General features: G+C 56.6%; 3 protein-coding genes across 6 annotated transcripts; all 3 read right to left on the bottom strand.

The window, feature by feature from the left end:
* Positions 1–5,786: 5,786 nt before the first annotated feature.
* On the bottom strand, positions 5,787–9,161 carry C1QB (complement C1q B chain). 2 transcript variants are annotated; one of them, XM_064470215.1, is made up of 3 exons: positions 9,083–9,161; positions 7,712–7,874; positions 5,787–6,528 (listed from the first exon to the last, which is right to left on the bottom strand). In XM_064470215.1, exons 2-3 carry the CDS (start codon positions 7,869–7,871, stop codon positions 5,954–5,956), a joined length of 735 nt encoding a protein of 244 aa, XP_064326285.1. In that variant the 5' UTR covers positions 7,872–7,874; positions 9,083–9,161; the 3' UTR covers positions 5,787–5,953. The 2 variants fall into 2 exon arrangements, with proteins under 2 accessions (XP_064326285.1, XP_009505559.2); XM_009507264.2 differs by having other exon boundaries at positions 7,712–7,871.
* A 1,089-nt stretch (positions 9,162–10,250) lies between these two features.
* Positions 10,251–12,460, bottom strand: C1QC (complement C1q C chain). 2 transcript variants are annotated; one of them, XM_064470665.1, is made up of 3 exons: positions 12,351–12,460; positions 11,480–11,669; positions 10,251–11,246 (listed from the first exon to the last, which is right to left on the bottom strand). In XM_064470665.1, exons 2-3 carry the CDS (start codon positions 11,658–11,660, stop codon positions 10,690–10,692), a joined length of 738 nt encoding a protein of 245 aa, XP_064326735.1. In that variant the 5' UTR covers positions 11,661–11,669; positions 12,351–12,460; the 3' UTR covers positions 10,251–10,689. The 2 variants fall into 2 exon arrangements, with proteins under 2 accessions (XP_064326735.1, XP_009505558.2); XM_009507263.2 differs by lacking the exon at positions 12,351–12,460 and having other exon boundaries at positions 11,480–11,678.
* Positions 12,461–14,218: 1,758 nt separating this feature from the next.
* Positions 14,219–16,476, bottom strand: C1QA (complement C1q A chain). 2 transcript variants are annotated; one of them, XM_009513054.2, is made up of 3 exons: positions 16,392–16,476; positions 15,428–15,599; positions 14,219–15,290 (listed from the first exon to the last, which is right to left on the bottom strand). In XM_009513054.2, the coding sequence occupies exons 2-3, from the start codon at positions 15,588–15,590 to the stop codon at positions 14,722–14,724; spliced, it is 732 nt and encodes a 243-aa protein (XP_009511349.2). In that variant the 5' UTR covers positions 15,591–15,599; positions 16,392–16,476; the 3' UTR covers positions 14,219–14,721. The 2 variants fall into 2 exon arrangements, with proteins under 2 accessions (XP_009511349.2, XP_064326277.1); XM_064470207.1 differs by having other exon boundaries at positions 15,428–15,662; positions 16,392–16,461.
* Between the last annotated feature and the right edge of the window lie 5,508 nt (positions 16,477–21,984).

Here is a 21,984-nt window from a genome sequence, read left to right as displayed (position 1 = left end):
ACTGCCCCGGTGCCGCGGGGGACCCTGCATGCACGGGGTGGGGGGGCAAACCCGAGCTCATTGAGCTGCATCCCCCAGGGGGTTAAGGACATGCACTGGGACAGGTGGGACCAAGCCGTGCTCCCACCAGGCTCTCCTGCACCCCCTTCTGCTGCTCCACGCCAGGGCAGAGGCCGGGGACGCTGGTGCCCAGCTGCGGCAGGCGCCGGGCGGCGGGAGGGCGGGAGGCAGAGGGAAGCAGAGCGGAAGGAGCCGAGCGCGACGTCGAGGCGAACTGTGCCTGGAGCTGAACGCTGGCCAGGCTTCCCATCCCCGCACGTCCCCATGGAAACCTCGGCCCCGCTGCCCCGCCTCGCACCCACTCCACGTTGTAGGTCACCGATGGCCGCGCTGGCCCAAGCAGCCTCCCATGGGGCTTGCCATTACCCAGGGCCGGGGCTACAAAAGCTGCAAAGGGGCGAGGGGTTGAGCACTTCCCACCCCCCCAGCCTTCATGCACCCCACACCACAGGGCTAGGGGTGCCCGAGCATCCCCTCCCCTGGCAGCAGGGTGGGGTGCCCCGCCACGGGGTGCTGCAGCAGCACGATCGTACCACCCCACAAGCCGTCTTTCCCCTCCTGCGCTCCCTTCCCAGCACGAGTCCCCTGAATGCTCCATTTGAAGCTAATTCCGGCTGAAATCTGGTTTGCTTTCCAACGTTGCTGCTTTAAATTGGAGAGATTGACCTTGTAGCAGGAGGTGACATGCAGATGCACATCAGCAGCCCGTCAGAGCGGTCGGCGGGGGCTGGGGGGGCTGCAGAGCTGCCTCGGGGACAGGCCAACTATTTTATGAGTAATTTAATATCTGGAACACAGACTTTTCATTCCCAGAGATCTGCTGGGGAAAGAAAGAGCCTTTCTGCAGCCCTGCAAAGGCTGTTCCTCATAAGGAGGCAGAGCAGAAAAAAAAGGGCTGGGACTTAACCCCTTGGTGGCCGGCCCAGCGCAGAGCCTCGGCAGCTCCCAGTCCTTGCAGAGGGGCCAGGAAAAGCAGGAATTCCCTGTGCACCTCAAGGTGGGAGACAAGCCAGTCTGTGTTGCTCCAGGCAAAAGAAACAATTGCTCCTTCCCATTCAAATTCAAATCTAAGCTTGAATGTGGATGGGGAAAACAAACTTATCAGAAGCCCTGAGGTTAAATTTGGGATAGGAGGTGTTGCCTGCACTCCCTTCCCTGTGTCAGGCTGGTTCCTGCTGTACCAAACTCCAGAGTCCCACTGAGGTTGCAACCAGTCCCATCCTCCAGTGGAGCGAGTGCACCCAGGGGATCTGTGCTGGGATCTCCTGCCCTGCTGACGATGAAGCAACGGTGTGTGCCTCAGGGTCCACCTACGCTGAGCTGGCCCTGCTGTGTCCCATCGGTGCCCGCAGCCCTCACAGCAAGCACAGGACAGGGTACTGCCCCAGTCACACCTCTACCCAGGGCATACCAGCATGGTGGCACAGCACTGAACCCATGCAGGGTTTCCCATATGCCTCCTGCTTGGTATTAGTTTTGGGGAAGGGGAGGGAAGGAACAACACTGAAAAAATGCAATGTCTCACTACACAGCCCTGCCCAAGGGCAGAAGGTGGAGAGCAGCCGCCAGCTTGGCACCGGCCACTGTGCCTTGGCACTGGGAGGCTGAAGGGAAGGAAACGCTCACAGGCTGTTCAAGAGGGAGCTGCTGGCAGGGGAAAAGCATCTCTGGGTCTGGGAGCAACGTCATGAGCTCACTGAAGGAAGGGCTGTTAGGCAGGGCTTGCATAGGAGGCTGCACTACGTGGCCTCCAGAAGACCCTGCCGGGCAGCGCGGCTGCGGCTGTGTGGTGTTGCCAGCAAGGACTGAGGTCGGCCAAGGATGGTTTAGGAGGGGCTCTTCCTTGGGTAACAGGTACTGGGGACTGACCAGGCTCAGCGCAAATGGATCAGCTCCTTTGCAAGTGCCACAGTGTTTGCTAGTGACATTAGACTTGAGCATGGGACCGACGTCCCTGGCTCAAACTTATGGCAAACAGCACGACTGTGTTTTGACCTTTCCCGGTCAGCTTCACTTTCCATGAATATTGATAGGCACTTAGCACGCTCCACTGCATCAGATGCTGCCAGAGTCCTGCTTACACATGGACTGGAGCTTTGGCAAAGGGAAACCCCCCAAAATCCCAGCTAGACAATGCAGAGGAAACCACCACTTGATATTCTTGCTGATCCCTGTTGTTGTGTGCCTTGAAATAGGAAGATTTTATTTTAAAGGCCTGACAGCTCTCTATCAGTGCCTGCATTTCAGTAAATTTGCTCCAACTGAGCTTTGGATCAGACCAGTGCCTGGTTGCAGGGACTCCCCAGAAAGTGACCTTAACATTTGCTGGTTTTTTGGTGTCACTGTACACCTTCATCTGGCACGTGACGGGGCAAGGTGAACGGGTGACACAGCTGCGCTCCAGGTGAGCTCACCGAGTCCACGCGGCCTCCAGCATTGACAAACCGAAGCACCCCACACCTCGAAACACTACCTGCCTCAACACCTACCAGAGCATCTGCTGAGCATCTGGAGGCCTCCGTGCAGGCACATCCCAGACCTTGGTGGAGGCCTGACTCCACAGAGAAGGGTCACAGCACCATCTGGTGAAGCTCTAGGGCTTAACCCTCGCTCAGGCACGAGGAGGTACTGCTGCTTCAGTTTCACCTGTGGTGCCATTAATAAAAAAAGAATCAAAAGGGACAGAAGAGGATCAGAACACGCGTGTCAGGGCAGATCTGCAGAGAACACGCAGAGAGCAGGGTGGGTGCGCACGGGTGCATGGTGTAAGGGTGCGCAGACCGGTGTGAGTGGGCACAAAGAGCACAGACAGACAGTGTGCACGGAGCACTGGGACAGCTCTGCCAGGTCCCAGCTGAGAACAAAACCCCCAAATCTATTCAATGGGTGCAGACGTGGTGTGGTTAAAGTTTGGTGGGTGACAGGCGCTCATGGATAAGACGTAAAGAATTAATTAAAGATGCAAATTGGTCCTTTCCCTAAGAGACAGTGAATGTGGAGCTTCCCCTGTCCAGCGTCCTCATCACCAGGCTGTACCAGACCCTGCAACAGGTTTGTCTCCAACTCTCCTGTTAATGGTTGTGTTGTTCCAAGACTGCTTTGTTTTGCATGGAATAATTGATTATCTACCGCAGTGGTGGCTGGGGGAGGTTTGAGAGCAGGGCTGTATCAGTCCTGCCTTTCCTAGGTAACACCAGGCAGGCAACACGTGCCTGGCAGCGCAGCACCTAGCTACCCAGATAGGTTTTGACTTTTCTTGCCGTGGCTCTGAGCGCCGCTGAGGAGCTTGCGGAGAGACTGCTGCCACAGGGCAGCGATCCAGGCCCCTGCTGTGCATGGTGCCGTGGGAGGGGGCATCTCTGCTTTGGCTCTGGCCTCAGTGAGTGCCATAATAACTCAAGAGGAGGAGGTCCTCTCCAGCTGTCCTGCGGTGGAGACCTGGGGCTTTAGGGCTTCCTGCAGGGTCAGAAACACGCTGCCTGCACTGAGCAGCCCTGGAAGAGCTGAAGCATGATGGTGCATGGACCACCACCACCTACCCCAGCCGCTCATGGCCCCTTTGGCCCCCTTTTCTCAGCCATTTTGGATACCTGAAGTGTGTGCTGCTCCATGGCCTGTGCAGTGGCAGCTTCAAGGGAGCAGACAGCTGCCATGCCATGGAGCTAATGCCTGAGGTGGCATTGATGGGTGCTGGCTGAGACCCATGGGAGGAAGCAATACCCTGTGCACCTCTCTTTTCTGGCTGCAAAAACACAGTGAGCTGCGCTCCAGAGACAGCTGGTGCCTGCACTGCCTTCTGACTCCCTCCAGGTACAGCCAAGACCCTGGAAACCCTTTGACTTGTGCTGGTGTTAGGTCAGATATTAATTTTAAAAGTAAAAGCAGCTCCACTTCAGATGGGTCCTGACAAAGACCTTTTCAAAAGTCCATAATTATTATATAAATTACTCGGAAAGGCAGAAAAACATCACCTTGCTGCCCACCCACCAGCATCCCAGATCCCTTCCTGCAAAGCTTCCTCCTGCTCCCTGCCTGTCCTACTGTGTGCGGCTATCCCATGCCAGAGGAACGACTTTGCATTTGTCTCCAATAAGTGTCAGCAGGTTCCTGCCAGCTCGGTTCTCCAGCCTGTCAAGGCTGTTTGAATGTCAGCCCTGTCCTCCTGTGTATCAAGTGCTCCTTGGTTTGGTGTCTCCTGCAGACCTGCTGAGGGTTCAGACTTAGCTGGTGTACACTGCCCTGTTTTGGGGTCATATACCTACTCTTTTCCTCCACCTGCCCGGCTGACCCAATTTTATTTGATATGCTGCATCTCCAGCTGCAAATTAGCATGTACGTTGCAGCTGCATTTTAAAAGCAGCCTAGTGTTCCCGCACAGGGAGAGCTTTGGGACGCAACACCGAACATCTCTGAACATCTCTGCCCCGACCTTCAGATAGGCAGAGCTGGGGACACAGGGTGGCTGCACCCCTGGGGGCAGAAGCCACAGGTTTTGCTGGGAGCAGGACCGAGTGGTAAGGTGGCAAGGACAAAGCATTGAGGCAGGGCTGCAACAGGCGGCACTAGTCCTGCCCGGCGATGAAGCCTCAGATTTCTGCCCGGTCCCTGCAAGCTTTGCCCTCCCGGCCTGTGGGACAAGGATGCTCCTGCTGGCGAGGCGAGGGCTGATCCAGTCTCCAGTGCCATCTGCCGGCAAATCGTCCCGGGCAGACGCTGGAGCCTTCAGCCTGGCCGCACCAGTGCCAGGCAAGGCTGGAAGGCACCTTGCGCTGGGGCAAGGAGACCTGTTCAGCCCAGAGCTGTAGGGCCCTCGACCCACAATCAGGCCCCAGGAGCTCAGTAACGATGCTTCCTAAAAGCCAGCCCGTATCCCACTCACTCCCTCAACACCCTTCATCACCACCCACTTCAGCCAGCCCCTTTCAAATCCCAGAGGCCCACAAAAACTCTCCTACATCCTGAGCACCGTGTACACCCCCATGGCTTCACACCCCACCTCCTACGGCTAAGCTGGGGGCTGTAGAGAAACCCCCAGTCAGGTACAATGCTGGATTGTCACCTGCCCCTAGGACAGGGACAGCCTTGGGGTCCTCAGCTCTAATTCATCTGGGGGGCCTTAGGTCCTCGGATTTTCAGGGGGGTTTGGCTGTGCTGTAGCACTTGCATGTGTTGGTCCTCTGCTGGGGCTTGGGGCTGCTCTGGACCTTGCCCAGCTGCGCTGGCAATAACCATGTGCGCCACACCTCTGCCACGACTGCATCAGGCTCTGGCTTCCCCATGTACATCTGGCTCATCTTGTGACAAGCTTTGATAAGCTTCTTTGGATATTATTGTCACCACCACCCCCAAAAAAAAGTCTAAGAAAGGTTGGTGTCCCCAGATCCTACCAGCCTCAGGGCTCTCTAGTACAGCCCAGCACCACCTCCAGCATCTGCCCATCTACCACCAGTACCTAGTGGCCCCAATTTTCCCACTACAACATGTGTCCTGCTCCTTGCTAAAGACCAGGCTTCCTCTCCATGTTTTCCTAACCCTGGGCTGGGACATTGTCTGGGTGGCTCTGGAAGGAGACACTCAGCATGGGCTGCAGCAGGAACTGCATGGATTGCCTGGCCCTGCTCAGCAGTAGTGGATACTAACGAGCCCCGGCTGCACCCGGGGGTGTGGGAAGCAATGCCCTGCATATCTGAGCATTATTCAGCAGGGGGAAAGAGGCAAATCTTAGGTAGGAAGGAACCACCAGCACAAGGAGCTGTCATTTAATGTGCAAGGCCAGCAGCAATGGGTTTACAGCACCAAATCTGGAGCACAGAGTCATTTCCAGGGGAGTCCTCAGCCCTGCAGGGGCCAGCCAGGAGCAGGGGAAGTGCTGCAGAGAGACGCTGTCGGCGGGTTAAGCATCTGGGAAGATCAGGAAGCCAGAGAAGACGCTGTCAGACCCTTCAATCCCCACCACAGAGTTCTTGTCTGTTGGCTCCAGCCAGACGGTCTCGTCTGCTGCCAGCTTGAGGACCACACCACCCGTGGTGACCTGGTAGCTGTTCTGCACGTAGTCGCAGAATGTCACCACCTTCTCACCCCTGCTGCCACCCCGGCCCTTTTTCATACTGAGACACAGGTTGCTCCTGGAGGTGATGTGGTAGGTGAAGTAGTAGATGCCTGGGATCCGGCAGATGAAGCGGCCATACCGGTTCTCATAGTGGCCCTTCTCGTTGGTGATGATGCGGTCAAAGCGGATGGGCTGATCCCGGCGTGGGTAGATGCTGATGGTCCTGGCAGCGGAGAAGGCGGACTTGAGGGTGGCCTTGTAGTCACCAGAGTCCCCCTGAGGGCCGGGGGGTCCCATGAGACCTGGTAATCCCTTTGAACCAGGGGGACCCCTGGGGCCAATCTTCCCAGGGTGCCCTGGCACTCCTGGGTCTCCCTTCTCCCCCATGTCTCCTTCATACTCCACCTGGCCAGGGGGTCCTAGAAAGTAGGAGGAAGAGTTGTTGCGGTCACAGCCAAGCCCCATGGGACTGCAGAGGTGGCATTGGGAAGGAAACTGCAGTACCTGTGCTGGGGTGCAGGTCAGCAGAGACCCCTGCCCATCTGGCAGGCAATGACACCCCTTGTCCTTGCACACCTTCCCTCCTCAGGTTCCTCAAGGTGCTCCAGTCTGCCCAGCCCCTTCTGTCCCTGAGCATCACCCTCACCTGATAACAGCCCAAAGGTACTGGTGGAAAATGGATTGCCTTCCCAGGACCATGTACCTGGCACTGCCCAATCTGGCACCTGGGCCGAGGCAACCCCCAGTATCAATACAGCCTGGGGGCTGAAGGGATTGAGAGCAGCCCTGCAGAGAAGGACCTGGGGGTACTGGTAGATGAAAAGCTGGGCACGAGGTGACAATGTGTGCGCGCAGCCCGGGAAGCCAAGAGTCCCCTGGGATGCATCTAAAGATGTGCACGGTTTGACGGTTGGACTCAAGGACTTTACAGGTCTTTTCCAACCTTAAGGACGCTAAGTGTGGCCAGCACGTCGAGGGAGGGGATTCTGCCCCTCTATTCCGCTCTGGTGAGACCCCCCTGAAGTGCTGCGTCCTGCTCTGTAGCCCTCGGCACAGGACAGGCATGGACCTGTTGGAGCGGGTCCAGAGGAGGCCACAAAAATGATCCGAGGGCTGGAGCACCTCTCCTCTGAGGACAGGCTCAGAGACCTGGGGTTGTTCAGCCTGGAAAAGAGAAGGCTGCGGGGACACCTTACTGTGGCCTTTCATACTTAACACAGGCTTATACGAAAGATGGGGACAGACTTTTGAGCAAGGCCTGCTGTGACAGGACAAGGGGTGATGGTTTTAAACTAAAGGAGGGTAGATTTACATTAGAGATAAGGAAGAAATTTTTTACAATGAAGGTGGTGAAGCTCTGGCCCAAGTTGCCCAGAGAGTCTGTGGATGCCCCATCCCTGCAAACGTTCAAGGTCAGGTTGGATGAGGCTCTGAGCAACCTGATATAGTTGCAGACATCCCTGCTCATGGCGGGGGGTTGGACTAGACAACCTTTAAAGATCTTTTCCAACCCAAACTATTCTATGATTCTACAATCCTATGATTTTCCTGCTCTCGGTATCTAGAAGATGAAGTTTTCCCCACCTGCAGCCTCCTTCTTACCTTGCTCGCCCTTTAGGCCATTCTCCCCGTCTCTGCCATTTCTGCCAGGCTGCCCTGGTAACCCTGGGATGCCTGGGATGGTGCCATAGGTCTTGCAGAGTGTGGCACTTGCAAGCTGCCCTCCAGCCAGGCAGATCAGCGTTGCCCACATGGTCTGCATCTGCTGGAGCACAGAAGGATGATGAGGGGCTTGAGTTGGCCAGTGGGAGGGATCGAGAGGCACTCTGTGCTGCTCATTAGGATGATGACTGGGTAATATCATCAGGGAGGGAAAACATCCTTCTGCAGAGCCATATCTGCTCACCTGATGGCTTTGGAGGGACCAGCCCCTTTGGGCATGGGAGGGCTTGTCAGTCTCTTCCCACTCTTAAATTACCAGTTTAAAAGTGCCCAGAGCTTCATCCACATGAGTATCTTGGGACAGGTTAGCCTGTCCCAGAGGTCTGATGTCCAGCCAGGCCATGCTGCAGCCACAGGCATGTGCTGCAGGTCCCCACTTCTCCCTCAGAGGAGAAATTCTCCATCCCATATTAGGACCACAACTGTAGGGTAAAGTCCTTCCCCAGGCCAGAGCAGTTTCATTATCTGCAAGGTGGTAGTTCTTGCTTTCCATCAGCATATCTGACGGACAGCTTTAGTCCTTGCAGATGGCAAAGAAATCCCCAAACCTGCCCTCTTAAGTCCTGTGGGTTCCCACTGTGTCCTGCCACATGCCTGTTTTATCCCAGGAGCAATTCTGTAATCTAACCAGCCTTACTGGGGCAGTCATCTGCGCTTCTAGTCCCCAGGGGTTCAGTCTTCCTTCTGCCCTCCCTGCATCCCACAGCCCAGCTCCTGGTGCAGGTCCATGTGGGGTAAGCTCTGGGCATTTGGGGCTGTATGTGGCCATCACATCACCCCAGCCACACTCTCTGGCCTCAGGTGGACTTTCCCAGCACTGAAATTCCAGTGCCAGTAGGAAAAGAGGTTGATGAGTTGGATCCTCCAGCCGCAGCAGCTCCAATTCAGATGTGGCAGGTACAGGGACCAATCCACAGGCTCCCAGCTCAGGCCAGGCAGATGGCAAAATCATCTCAGGGCAGGAGAGCACCCCCAGGGCACCTTTCATACTGATGCTTTGTCCCTGATCACCCCTCTGGGCCTTTGCCATCTCTCCTTTCCATCTTCCCCCTCCCTGAGATGGGGCAGGAGGGGTTGGAGTCCCACCAGGTATCTCCACCATCCCCCAGCCCTGCAGCCCCCTTTCTCTTCTGGTACAGCTAAGTGGCAGTGATGCAGGGGGCGAGAGTCACCCTGGTGCTGCCAGGTTACCTACGTGCTCCTGTCTGAAGGGAGAGCTGGGGCTCAGCCTTGCCAATGGCTTGGTCTTACCTTGAACGCCTCGTTGCACAGACCGGGAGATGGAGCAGGACACACCAGCGCCCTGCTTGGAAATGACCATGGCAGGAAGCAGAAGTTTACTGCAAGGGATATTGTGAAAGGATCTGGGCCACATCCCTTTTTTATCTTTAGCTCCTGTCCTTTCTTCAGCAGCACTTTCATATCCGCCACGAATGCTGCCTGTCAGCTCAGCAGCACATGCGGTCCCCAAACATCACTCTGGGGCCTCTCAGGAATACAGCTCTGGCCCTGGGGAGCACAGAGATGTCAGCTGTGCCCTGAAGGATCCCTGGGTCCTGCTCAGGTGTGCTTCCTATGGGGAACACTGCCGTGAGCTCCAGACAAATTTGGGGTAACCCCCAGGACTACAGAAATGTGCAGGCACTTAGCTAGTATCCCTCATACTTGCCATACATACCCAGCTCTTCTGGGAGGTACTGGCAGGCCCAGAGGATGCTACAGCATCCATCACCTTGAATCTGTCCCCCAGACTCTCCTAAATATTGTGGATAGGAAATGATTTCACCCTGTGCTAAAAGGATTTCCAGTCCTGCTTTTTCACGCTTTGCAGAGGTGAAACACAGGACATACAGGGGAGATGACCTCTTTTTCCACTGTACAATGTGTGTCACCAGGAGGAACCTCCACCGGGTTTTTAGTAGGCTCTGTAGCCTCCACAGCCATAAGCTGCTCTGATCTGGCTCTGGGAAGCCAGTGCTTCCCTTGCCCTGTCCGTGGTAAAGCTGGGACCCTGGGGAGGTCCTACACACCAGAGGCATGGCTATGGGGTCTGATGCACCTGTGGCCCTCTGCAAATGAATTGCATCCACTTGGAGGTGAAGGGGAGTATCAGGGCCCCTGTTTGGAGGAGCCTTGTTACCCCCCTATGTGGGGGCTGTGTGCATGGGCATGGGAACCGTCCCCTTCCTGCAGTCAGCGCAGCTGGGTGTCCTACCCCCCTGAGAAAAGACAGGGTTGTGAATGGTGTGTGATGCTTACTGATGCTGAGCATGGCCGAGCCACCGAGGGCTCGAGGATGTTCTGACACCACACAGACATCCAGATATCGTGCACACACACACCACACCCACCCGGACACAGGCAGGCTCTGTCTGCAGAAAGGCAAGTCATGGAGAAAAAAACCACACTAGGCCAGGCACACTGGGGAAGGCTTTATTGACAGTTTTGACAGCCAGGTGATGGCAAAGGTGCTGTTGCAAGCCTGCTCCAGGACACCTGGCTGTCCCTGGTGCAACCCAGGTGGGAAGGGGAGAGAGGCGGAGAGACTGCAGGCCCTGGCAGCAGAAGGTAATGTGGGGTTATCAGGGTGGATGCACATGGCAGTGCCAGCAGCATCCTGCGGGCTTGGTATCGTCACTCTGGGTGCAGATGCCAGACGTCCCTGTTCCCCCAGTTCAGCAGCTGCTTGCACTCAGTCCCCAGGCTGGGGGTTGGGCCAATAGCTGGGGCTCACCCCCTTGCTGGGGCTTCCCACATAACAGAGAAAGCTGGAGCATCAGCAACAGCCTCACAGTGAGCAGCAGTGTTTCAAGGCAGGGCAGAGAGATCGGCATGCTGGCGTGGGCTCTGGTGGTCCTCTAGTCCGGGAAGAGGAGGAACCCAGAGAAGACGCTGTTAGAGTTGTTGATGCCCACCATGCCATTGTAGTCATTCACTGCCAGCCAGACCTGGTTCCCAGCATGCAGGTGGAGGACGATCCCACCAGAGCTGACCTGCATGGTATTGGTCTGGTGGTCACAGAAGCTAGCCATCTTATTCTCGTCCTTGTACAGGATGACGCAGAGGTTGGCTGTCTGTGAGGAGTGGAAGGTGAAGTAGTATAAGCCAGGGAGCTTGCAGGTGAACTTGCCTGTGGTGGTGTTGTAGTCATGGTTGGTGTTGGTGATGACGTGGTTGAACACTACAGGGACATTCTTCAAGGGGTGCTCTTTGGTCTGCCTCGTCACTGAAAATGCTGACTGGTGCTTCTGCTTGTAGCTGCCTGGCATACCCGGCTGTCCAGCCATGCCCATTATCCCAGGGTCTCCAGTGGGACCAATGAGACCCTTGGGGCCAGTCTTGCCTGGCAAGCCAGGGCTGCCCGGCTCCCCTTTCATGCCCTTGGGTCCTCGTGTTGCAAGAGTAGCCGGGATGCCTGTGGGACAGTGGAGAGTGAAAGAGACAGTGTCAATGGCAGGATGTGGGGAGAGGCTCCTCCAGCCCCTTTCCTCAGGCAGAAGAGGATAGTTGCCTCTCTTCAGCCTCCTCTTGTCCTGCCCTGTCCACAGAGGATGCTCTCTACAACCTGCAAACCAAGGCAGACCAGCCACGGAGGAGTCAAAGTTCCCCCTTCAACAGCCTGCATTGTTCCGCTCCATGCTCACTCACCTGGCTCGCCTTTGGATCCTTTCAGCCCATCCCGGCCATCCTTGCCTGGCACACCTGGCATGCCTGGCAGGCCTGGAGCCCCATAGCAGTTGTGAGGGTCTCCTCCAGTCACAGCAGATCCCAGATTCAGGAGTAGGAGGGCGAGGGCCAGATGGAGTTTCTCCCAGAATCTCTGGCCCATTTTGGTTCTCTGGAGCATAAAAAGGGAAAGAAAGTGCTGGGGTGAAGTGCCACAGCAGGGTGGCTTCCAGGCCATGGGGCAAAGAAGGTACTGTGCTATGAAACTGACTGCACCAGGAGCACCTGGCTGTGATGGCTGTGCCCTCAGTGTCACCCCCATACCAACTGCCAGGCAGTGGGAAGGCGGGTATGTGGAGACAGACCCATGTCTCATCACCCCCAAGGCAGCCCCTGATGGCACAAGGAGGGTTGGACTTTCATTCTAGATGGAGCCATGAGGTCTTGTAGTAGCCATGGCCATCCCCAAGCTCTCCCCGTCCAGTGTCCCTAACTCCCTGCAGATGCGTATGCTGCTGCAGATTGTTGCATGATGCTGCGTTGAGGCTGGAGCTCCCTGGACCCAGCCGATCTCAACCCTCCTCCAGCAGCAGCCTGACTTTCCTGGTTCTGCCTATCAGGATCAAGCCACCCATCAGCTGGGGATTTCTGAGGACAGTGCCTGGCACAGGGGACTCGGTCTTCCCCCAGTAAAGACAAGCGTGCATGCCCCCCCCGTAACATGTGTGCCGCCTGCAGTGCCCCTGTCTCCTTCTTGTCCTCCTCTCACATAGCCCAGCACTGCGCCATGCTGCTGGACCCCCAGTCCCCATGCAGCCCACCCCAAAGAGATAGACCCTGCAGCAACTCTTACCTCTGGTGGGGGGAGCAGGGCACAGGATCCTGCACTGCCTGCTAGCACAGCACAGCGAGGACGACTCTCTGTGGCACCCTCCTGGAGGAAGTCATGGAGTTAGAAAAGGTCCCTTGGGGACCCGGAACCCCCAGCTGGCCCCCAGCTGAGTTTCACATCCTCCTGCCTCATTGCTTCCTCTGAGCAAGCACTTCCCTGGCTGTCCAGCGAGACCTGCACTCGTGCCACCGCAGCAGCAGGGGCTGGAAGGCTAGAGGTGGGAAGAGCAAGAGGTTCGCTAAACCCTCCATCCTCCATCGGGAATATCACTCTGCCAATTGCCTGCCTTTCCCCTACCTTTAACTCATTTCTGAGTAGAAAAGCAGCAAGCAGATGGGGAGCAGACCCTCACACAGCTTTATGGAGGCAGAGCTGTCTTGCAATGATGGCCTGGTGTGAGGTCGTCACCTGCTGAAGGGAGATGCTGCACCTTTAGGCAATGGGACTGAAGGATGTTTCTCCCTGAGGGTTTCTAACCTGCGGGATGGCTGTCCTCTCTGCACCCTGCCCTGTGCTCCACCAGCGCTGCTGGGTGCTGAATGCACTGGGGCCTCACCATCCATGGCTGGGGTGTTGTTCCTCACAGGTGACCTGGCGTCCTCCTCACTGCTCCAGGAATTGAGACATTTGACTGCCCGGCATGTGTGGAGCAGTGCCTCTGAGCAGCAGTCCCGGGGTATGGCACCTGTATGGCTTCCCCGATGCCTTCTGGCTGCCCGATACGTGCCTAGCCTGCCCTGCTTCAGCCTTCGCTGGCTGGGCATGAGCCAGCAGTGCCCGGGTGGCCAAGGAGGCCACCAGCCCCCGGGCTTGTGTCAGCACTGCTGTGGCCAGCAGGAGCCGGGCAGGGATGGGGCCCCTGTGCTCGGCCCTGGGGAGGCCCCACCTCGAGTGCTGGGCTCAGGTTTGGGCCCCTCGGGACAAGAAGGGCCTGGAGGGGCTGGAGCGTGTCCAGAGAAGGGCAGGGGGCTGGGGCAGGGTCTGGAGCACAAGTGTGCTGGGGGGCGGCTGAGGGGGCTGGGGGGGTTTAGCCTGGAGAAGGGGGGGCTGAGGGGAGCCCTTCTCGCTCTCTGCAGCTGCCTGAGAGGGGCTGGAGTGAGGGGGGGGCTGGTCCCTGCTCCCAAGTCACCAGTGACAGGACGAGAGGAAACGGCCTCAAGTTGCACCAGAGGGAGGTTTAAAATGGATGTTAGTAATAATTTATTCACTGCAAGAGCAGTCAGGCCCTGGCACAGGCTGCCCAGAGAGGTGGGGGAGTCACCATCCCTGGGGGAGGTTTCAAAAACTGTGTAGATGTGGCACTTCAGGTCATGGTTTAGGAGGCCTGGGGGTTGACAGTTGGACCTGATGATCCTAGAGGTCTTTTCCAACCTTAATAATTCTATGATTCTATTATTCTACTTCCCACTAGTCTCACCTCAAGCTGAAGAGAGAAAAGCATCACCACACATCCCCACCACCCCATCAGTCACCCTGATGTCCCTGTCCTTCCTTGCTGAATGGGTGGAGGACCACAGCTGCCTTTACCCTTCCTGGGAGAATTTGGGTACCAAGAGAGGCCCACGTGGGTGAGGTGCATGATCTGCTGCCTGTATTTACCCTTGTACAGGGCAGCTAGCTTGGACTTATCAGGAAAAGGACACACATAGGCTAGTCCCAGAGATTTCCCATTCCTGTAAGTGCCAGCTCTGCTGGTATGCTCAGTTGCCTCCTGTCCTGCCATTGCAGCTGGGGTCTGTGCTTGGCCAGGGGCAAACTGGGATCACTCGTGGCCCAGGACATTGGTGGTTTGGGGAAGACGCATGAATACGAAAGAAAACCCAAGTGGCTGTCTTGGATGAAGGGTTTATTTATTCTGATGGGGAGGATGTGAGAGGCAGTAGTGGCCCAGCACCAAAAAGGCATTTGCAATTGTTAGTCTAGCAGAAGCAGCAGCATGCAGTGATTTCCCACTCAGGAATAAAGACCCACAGCTGATGAATGGCTCCAGTGACAAGTGGTCCCCTCCAGTGTGTGGTCTGAGTGCCCAGAAAAAACCAGAAAAGCCCAGTAGAAAGGGCTGCTGGGGCCAGGAATTTTCTGCCTCCAGGATGGAGTGAGCATGCTCAGCACGGAGGTAGCTACTTGCAGGGGTCTCACTGTTGCAGTGGTGACCCACAGCCTGGCCACTTTGTGACATTGGTGGAAGAACAGGACTTGTCTGGTGACTCAATTTGGAGCCGTCCTGGTTCACTGTGGTACTAAACCATCCCACACACTCACACGGAGAAAACGCATGCAGACACAGGCACCACAATGCTGTGGTGCTAAGCAGGTCTGGACTGGCAGTCCCTCAGCCCATCTCTGGGAAGAGCATGAAGCCGCTGAAGACACTGTCTGCCTCGGAGCCACTGTAAATCATGCTGGTCCTGGCAGGGATGGTGGTCACGGAGACCTGGTCACCCACAGCCAGGCTGAGCACGCTGCTGCCCGAGTTCACCTGCAGTATCTCACGGCTGTTGTGGTCGCAGAAGCTGACAATGGGCTCCCTGTTCTTGGTGATGCTCAGGCAGAGGTCCCCTCTGGAGACCACCTGGTAGACGAAGTAGTAGATCCCAGGGACACGGCAAGTAAACTCCCCTGTCTGGGGACTGTAGGAGCTCTCCTCGTTGGTGATGATGTTGTCGAACACCACCGTCCTGCCTATGGATGGTGGGGATCGCCGCGAGGCGGAGAAGGCAGGACGTGGCTGCTCCAGGATATTGCCGGGATTCCCCTTGTACCCTTTTGGCCCTGGCTGGCCTGGGAGCCCGGGGAGGCCAGGCAGCCCGTGGTATCCCTGGTTCCCTGGGATGCCAGGAACCCCCGGCTCACCTGGATCCCCTTTGGGTCCCCGGATGCCTGTCCTCTGTGCTGATTTCCCTGGGGAGAGGTGGTGAGGAGGAGCTGGTCATTCATATCTGGCATCTCTGAAGCTGCTCCCACAGCCCACGATGCTCCTACCAAGAGGCCTGAAGTTCCCAGGCCACCCCCATCACACAGCCTTGGTTCCCCCTTACCTGGCTCTCCCACATCACCCTTCTGCCCTGGCCTCCCATTGAGACCAGGGACTCCTGGGGAACCATCCTTGCCGTCTGGTGCCCGACACACGCCATCCTCCAGCAGGGCCATGCCCAGCACTGCCGCCAGGGTGCCGGTCGCCAGCCAAAGCCCAGGTTGCATCTTGCCTCCCTTCAAGCACAGGGGTGGGGGAATTGGGATGGAGGCAAGCACACAGCAATCACGCAGATGCACCTTGGACACAGACATACAAGTGCTCTCATCAGATGCATGCACAGATCTACCATGCCACCCATGTGTTGTCCAATGCAGATAGCAAGACACCACATGCAATGGTGAAAATAACTTCACAGAAGGATTTTGAGGCTGTTTCATTGCATAAGCTGAAATCATTGATGTTACTGAAAAATTCTGACGTGTGCCCATGGCAGGACTGTGGGATTGGAGAGCCCAGGACGTGGAACATGGCATGAACCCTGTGGTAAGTGTCTTGGGAGTGGGTGGTCATGCATCAGATGAATGCAGAAGATGCTTCTTCCAGTGGTGGGGGAGCAAGCACTGATGCACAGGGCAGTGGTCCCAAGGGACGGGGAGCGCAAGTGAGGAAGGGGAGAAAAGAGACACAACAGAGGAGGGATAAACAGGCAAAAGGGATCTAGGTCTCCAACACACAGAGCTAGGGGAGAGGAGGGAGGTCCTGAGCATGCAGACCTACCCCAAAACCTGGGGTACTCATCCCAGGACAAGCCTGGAGAGCCTAGTGATGTCCACAACCACACACAGCAAGGATGGATTCCTGCAGCCCCCTTCCCACCCCACCCCTGCCCCCCATCATCTTCTCCCCCTTGTCCTACTTTAAACCCCTGAGGAAGGGGGAAGTGAAGAAAGGAGGGGGACAGGGAGCAAGGACTGGAGAGCGGTGGCAAAGAAGGCATGTGTCCCCAGCTATTTGGGGTGACTTACCTCCTTGCTGGGGGTGAAGACAGACCCGTCTGAGCAGCAGCTCTGTTTGCTGGAAGCTCTTCCTTGGGAGCAGGAAGGAAGAGGAGCAGGGTTGGGAGGATGAACTTGCGTGCCCAGTGGTTTGCCTGGTTGGGGAGGAGAAGTGCCAAGTTTTGATTTCTCTGCACGAGCGAGAAACTTGTTCCCCTTTCTGCGCTCAACCCTGGCTGTGCTGGTCAGCAAAATTGCAGGACCATAGGGTTCCCAGCCTGGGGCCCAGCAGCACAGTCCCTGCAGCAGGGACCGGTGGTAACTGGGCACAAAGCAACAGAAAGTTGGCAAGTGCCCAAAGGCATGCCACAGCTCTGTCACTGCGGGAAAGGACAGGTGATATGAGCACTAGGTGGCACAGCCATTCAAGGGATGCTTGGGGGGGGCCCAGGGGTCACCCCGATGGCTTCTGGACTGGGGAATGGGCAGAGCGTGGCTGTCACTGGTACCCAACCTTGTCATTGCTGCTGCTGGGGGCTGAGCCATCCAGATGCTCATCAAGGTGCCACACCCTGACGGAACAGGGATCCAGCAAAGGGACCGTTAGTGTCTGTGTGGCTCAGCAGGGCCTCAAGCATCCTTGAAGAGACATCTCCTTCCCACTGCTCTCACTTCAGTGGTTTAGGAACCTTGTCACTGTAGTAGAGTGGGAGAAGATGGGGTCTCTGGCACCTAGGTTGCTCCTGGTCCCCTTTGAGTAGCTGTGCCTTGCACCTGCCAGATCTGGGCAACCCCAGGAGCTACGCATGGTCTGACCCAGACCTGCAAAACGAAAAAGCCAATGCCCCACACCACCAAGCCCAGGGAAGGTACCCAGGGATATGCATTCAGCTGTACCACAAAAGAGCCCAAAAATGCCACCAGTACTCAGGCCACAATACAGCAGGGAGCAGAGGGATAAGATGTGCCGCGATGAAGGTGAACATCCTTGGGACCCTGGGCACAAGCCAGGCCACCCCGCGGAGGAACACAGCAGGTGGCTAGGAGGGGCTTTCTGGTCCATATCCACCTGGAGCGTCCTTTCAGGAGTCCTGTGGCAGCTACGCTTCCCTTCACGAGAAAGCAGCACTGGGGTGCCCAAAGCAAACACAGCAGCAGCCGGAGCTCAGGGAGGAGGTTCATGGAAAGAGGACAGTGTGCAGGCCTGGGATCAGGGTGGTCCCAAGGCCAAGGGGGCTGGTAAACCCTCTGTTCTCCCCTACCCGCTGCCTCCAGTGCTCCCAGTGTTGCATTGTTTCCAAAAGAGCTGAAAAGGGAGCAACTAGTGTGAAACCACAGATGAACACCAGAGACCCTTGCCAGACACAACTTTGCTCATCTCCATTAATAATTACCTCTGGAGATCTGTCACTGAGCTGATCTTTAATTCATTGAATATATGCACTCTTAATGCAATATAATACACATTTTTAATCAAAATGTCACCCCATAATAAATCAGATGCCCAGAAGAAATAGAATTTTATTCTATCAGCAGAGTTCCTCTATCAACCAGGCCTGTAATCATGTCAAGAAAAGATGACAGGTGAGTTTGAAAAGACCTACCTTCCACAAAATGGTGCTTCTGGGCAGTAATTGTATTTCTGCCCTATTGCCCTTTCTTAATATACAGCCAAAATGAGACCACTCCGTCATTTCATCCAGGATTGATTGATGGCTGTGTCCTGGTGTTCCTGTGTCCTTTGTCCCTGACTGTCCTCTTAATCCCATCTAAATGCTCAATTACAGGGGGCTGGTTACAGGTTTTCAGCACCTCCTGGAAGCTGGTGTTGGTCCAGGAGGCACCTCCTCCAGGTCCTTGAGACTCCTGAGCAGTGCTTAGCCCCACTTGCTTGACTTTCAGTGTTGCTGCATTCAAGCCAAGCCTTCTGCTCCCATCCCTTGAGCACCTCTGAGCCCCCAGCGTGCCCTGGCAGCCCCGAGGGCCAGCCGTGCCCCGGGGGGCACCGAGCCCTGCATCGCAGCCGGGCGAGGGGGGGATTGTCCCGCTCTGCCCCGCGCTGGGGCGGCCTCACCCCGAGCGCTGTGGGCAGCGTTGGGCGCCGCAGGACATTGGGGGTATAAAGCTACTGGAGAGGGTCCCGAGGAGGCCGCGGGGCTGGGGAAGGGTTTAGAGGGGAAACCGTACGAGGAGCGGCTGGAGTCCCTGGGTTTGTTCAGCTGGAGCAGAGGAGGCCGAGGGCAGCCTCATGGCGCTCTGCAGCCCCCTCCCGAGGGCAGGAGGAGGGGCAGGGCTGGTCTCTGCTCTCTGGTGCCCAACGCCAGGTCCCGAGGGAACGGCAGGGAGATGTGCCAGGGGAGGGTTAGGCTGGGCATTAGGGAAAGGTCCTTCCCCCAGAGGGTGGTGGGGCCCTGGCACAGGCTCCCCAGGGAGGCATCACGGCACCAGCCTGGCGATATTCCAGAAGCACTTGGACAAGGCCCTCAGAGACACGGTGTGAATTTGGGGTGTCCTGTGCAGGGACAGGAGCTGGGCTCGGTGGCCCTTGGGGGTCCCTCCCAGCTCAGGGCATTCTGTGACTCCATGATTCTATGATGTCCCCCTCCTGCTCTGCAGCTGGGACACCTGCGGCTCCAGAGGACGGCTGGCTGTGGGGAGCCATGGATGAGCGTTGCACAGCTTCATCCCAGGAGCTTCTGTAGACCACATCTGCCAGCACAAAAATACCTCCATCCTGGCACACCACTTCCCTTCAGGGTGCCCTGGGAGCGGTGGCGGGGTCGGGCGCGGGGCGGCAGCGGGGTGACACGCCACGAGGTGGCAGCGCTGCCTCAGCTATGCCTGGTGTCACCTGCACATCGGGGCCCCCCTTCCTCTTCCAAAAGCAGGGCCGGGGGCGACCCCCTGGGGATCCCCGTGACCCCAGAGGCCACACGGCAGGACGTCCAGCTGCAGAGCAAGCGCAGGGGCTTCTCTGCCTCGGCACCTAGCGATCATACGGCAGGAGCCAGAATAACACAGCTCCTTCCTGCAAACACAGCCCCACTGGGGCCGCAAACACCATCCCCCCAAGCTGGGAATAGTTTGGCACCCCCTGAGACTCGGGGAGACGTGATGTTTCCTCAGTGAGGGCCAAGCCATGGTGGAAGGAGCGAGGGGTTGCAAAGCGCTGGCAGGTCATCCCTGCTGATACACGTCCAGCAGCATCCCACCAGCACCACCACCAGCAGGCTCCAGCACAGAGACTGAGCAAGGGCAATGGAGGGGCCCCCCAGGTGACATGAAATGGGGCCAAGCCCAAGGCAGAGGGAAGGTGAGTGTACGCTGGAGTAGCCAGAGGATGTAGGTGCTCTGCAGCGCCCCAGACAGCACCAAAACCAGCCACAAAGAGGACAGCCCTGGGTCTGGGGGTACCTGGCCACTCTGGTGAGCGTCCACATCATTTAGGGCACCTGTCATGGCCTCCTGGCTCTGCTGCAGACCCAGGACCAGCCTTGCTCCAGATGGATTTTATCCTGAGCAACCCTCCTCCTTTCAGGATGGGCCATGGGGCAGCTCCTTCACCTCCTTGCTGCCCTTACACTTGGTGGTGCCAGGCAAGATAGGTCAGTGACATCCCAACCTGGCACCCTTCACGGAAGAAAAGTGACCCCTGCAAAGCCTTCTCTCTGCATCCCTGGTGCCTGCAGGCACACATGAGCTGCCTGACAGCAGACAACAGGGAGAGACGCTCCCCTGCTGCCCTCCCTGCTGGGGATCCCCTGGGGTGCTGAGGATACATCAGGTAGCTAGCACCTACCTGTCACTGTACAGGAGACAGCGACAAAGGCAGGTGGTGGGACATCAGCAGTACTGGCCCGTACTTCGCTCACTTCTGCTGCCAGTCACCAGCATCCCAGCCTGCCACCCACACCCAGCAGGAGGTCGGGACAGCTCAGGGCATCCGCGCCTCTGCAGTCGCTAATGGCTTAACGATGCCCGGATAACCATGCAAACTGATTTTGCAGCTGTTGAGCCGGCCCGTCCCAAAATGCTCAGCCCGTGCTGCTGACCACCAGAAAGACTTCCTGTGCAATGCAGTGGTGTTTCCCTGAATTCTGAAGTCTCCCGTGCTTCGATCAACGAAACAAGACGCTGGGACAGTTCAGGTGCCCTGGAAGGATTTCCTGAGATGTCAGCTGAAAATCCGTTGCCACACAATGTCGAAACTGTTTTAATTGTTGTCCCAGGGGATGTGTTAAACCTATGACAGATGTTTACACAGAGCAGGTGTGAGGAGCAAAGACAGGTATGGGGTTTAAAAGCCAGGATTTCACGCTCCAGCCCTTGCTTACTGTCTCCTAGCATTGATGCACATCCCTGCGGGTTCATGGAAGAAAGGAGATAGATGAGTGCTGAGAAGCCCTGGGCAATGCTGGGAAAATGTCTCATCCCTTCTCCTCTTGTTCTCTGTTCAGAATGTCAGGACTTGTCATTGTTCAACATCTATTGGTTAATTCGGCTGATTGTTTCCCATTCTTTAATATATCCATTATTTATTTATTTGCTTGTGTAACACGCAGTTCCAGATTGATCATGTTGGCATGTAAATGAGCTGCTCTAGTGCTTGTCACTGAAATTTGTAGATTGGGAGAGTTTGCAATCAAACACAGCCGGAATCTAAATTACAACATTTCAGGCAATAATAGCAGGGAGAAGACAGGAAGGATGTGCCATAAATAAGACGGGATCAGAGCAGGGTGCCCAGAGCTATGCTGACAACACGCCAGGGGCCCCGAGTCATGCCACAGGAGTCCCTGTCAGTGCCAGAGGTGGGCCTGGCAGGGCAGGCGTTACTCTGCGGATGGTTCCCCCAGGGGAGAAGGGCAGAGGAAGCAAAAGGCTTTTGGGGAACGGTAGAATCTGGCCCATAGCCAAGGGCTACTCGCTCTGGTCTCTGAAGAGGGCTGGTTAGCCTAGCAGGGTGAAAAGTGTGCAGACACAGGACGCAATGACCACCTGGCTGCACAAGGACGCACAGGATGCAAGGAGCGTCTGACCTGCGGTGAAAGGACCTCTGGCATCTCACATCCAGTTGCTTGCTCATGGCAGGACTCTTTCCAGGACTAGCTGAAGGTGGCTGTGGCTTTGCCTACCTAAGTCTTGAAACCTCCCAAGGACAGAGATCTCCCATTGCTCTGGGGACCTGTCTCAGGGCAGCACCACACTCAGGTGAAGAAGCATTTCCTAATGTCCATCCTGAATCTCTGCAGGTCCACTGTGTGACCACTGTCCTTTTTACATCATTTGGTACTACTGAGATGTGTTTGGCTCCATCTTCCTTACAATTTCTCCCAAGTAGCTGCTGCTGTGATTAGATCCCACCTCACTCTCCTCTTCACCTGACTAATCACAACCCAGCAGGGCAGCCTCCCCACTGCTGATTGTAAGGATTAATAATTTCCCTTGACCTTGGCCATAATCCCCCAATGTAGCAGTTTATCTTACCTGTGGTTTGCTCACATTCAGCCTGCTGCCTAGCGCTCGCCTCCCCAACCCTTTCCCTCCCCCAGCAGTGAGTCCTCAGCCTCTTCACCCCATGTGCAGAAGGCAGTGCTTCTTGTAAGTCTAGAGGAGAGGGTCC

The sequence above is a fragment of the Phalacrocorax carbo genome, chromosome 20 (genome assembly GCF_963921805.1).
Source record: "Phalacrocorax carbo chromosome 20, bPhaCar2.1, whole genome shotgun sequence".
Taxonomy (NCBI): domain Eukaryota; kingdom Metazoa; phylum Chordata; class Aves; order Suliformes; family Phalacrocoracidae; genus Phalacrocorax; species Phalacrocorax carbo.
The sequence above is the reverse complement of the archived record's forward strand: the minus strand, read 5'-3'. Positions and strand labels throughout refer to the sequence as shown.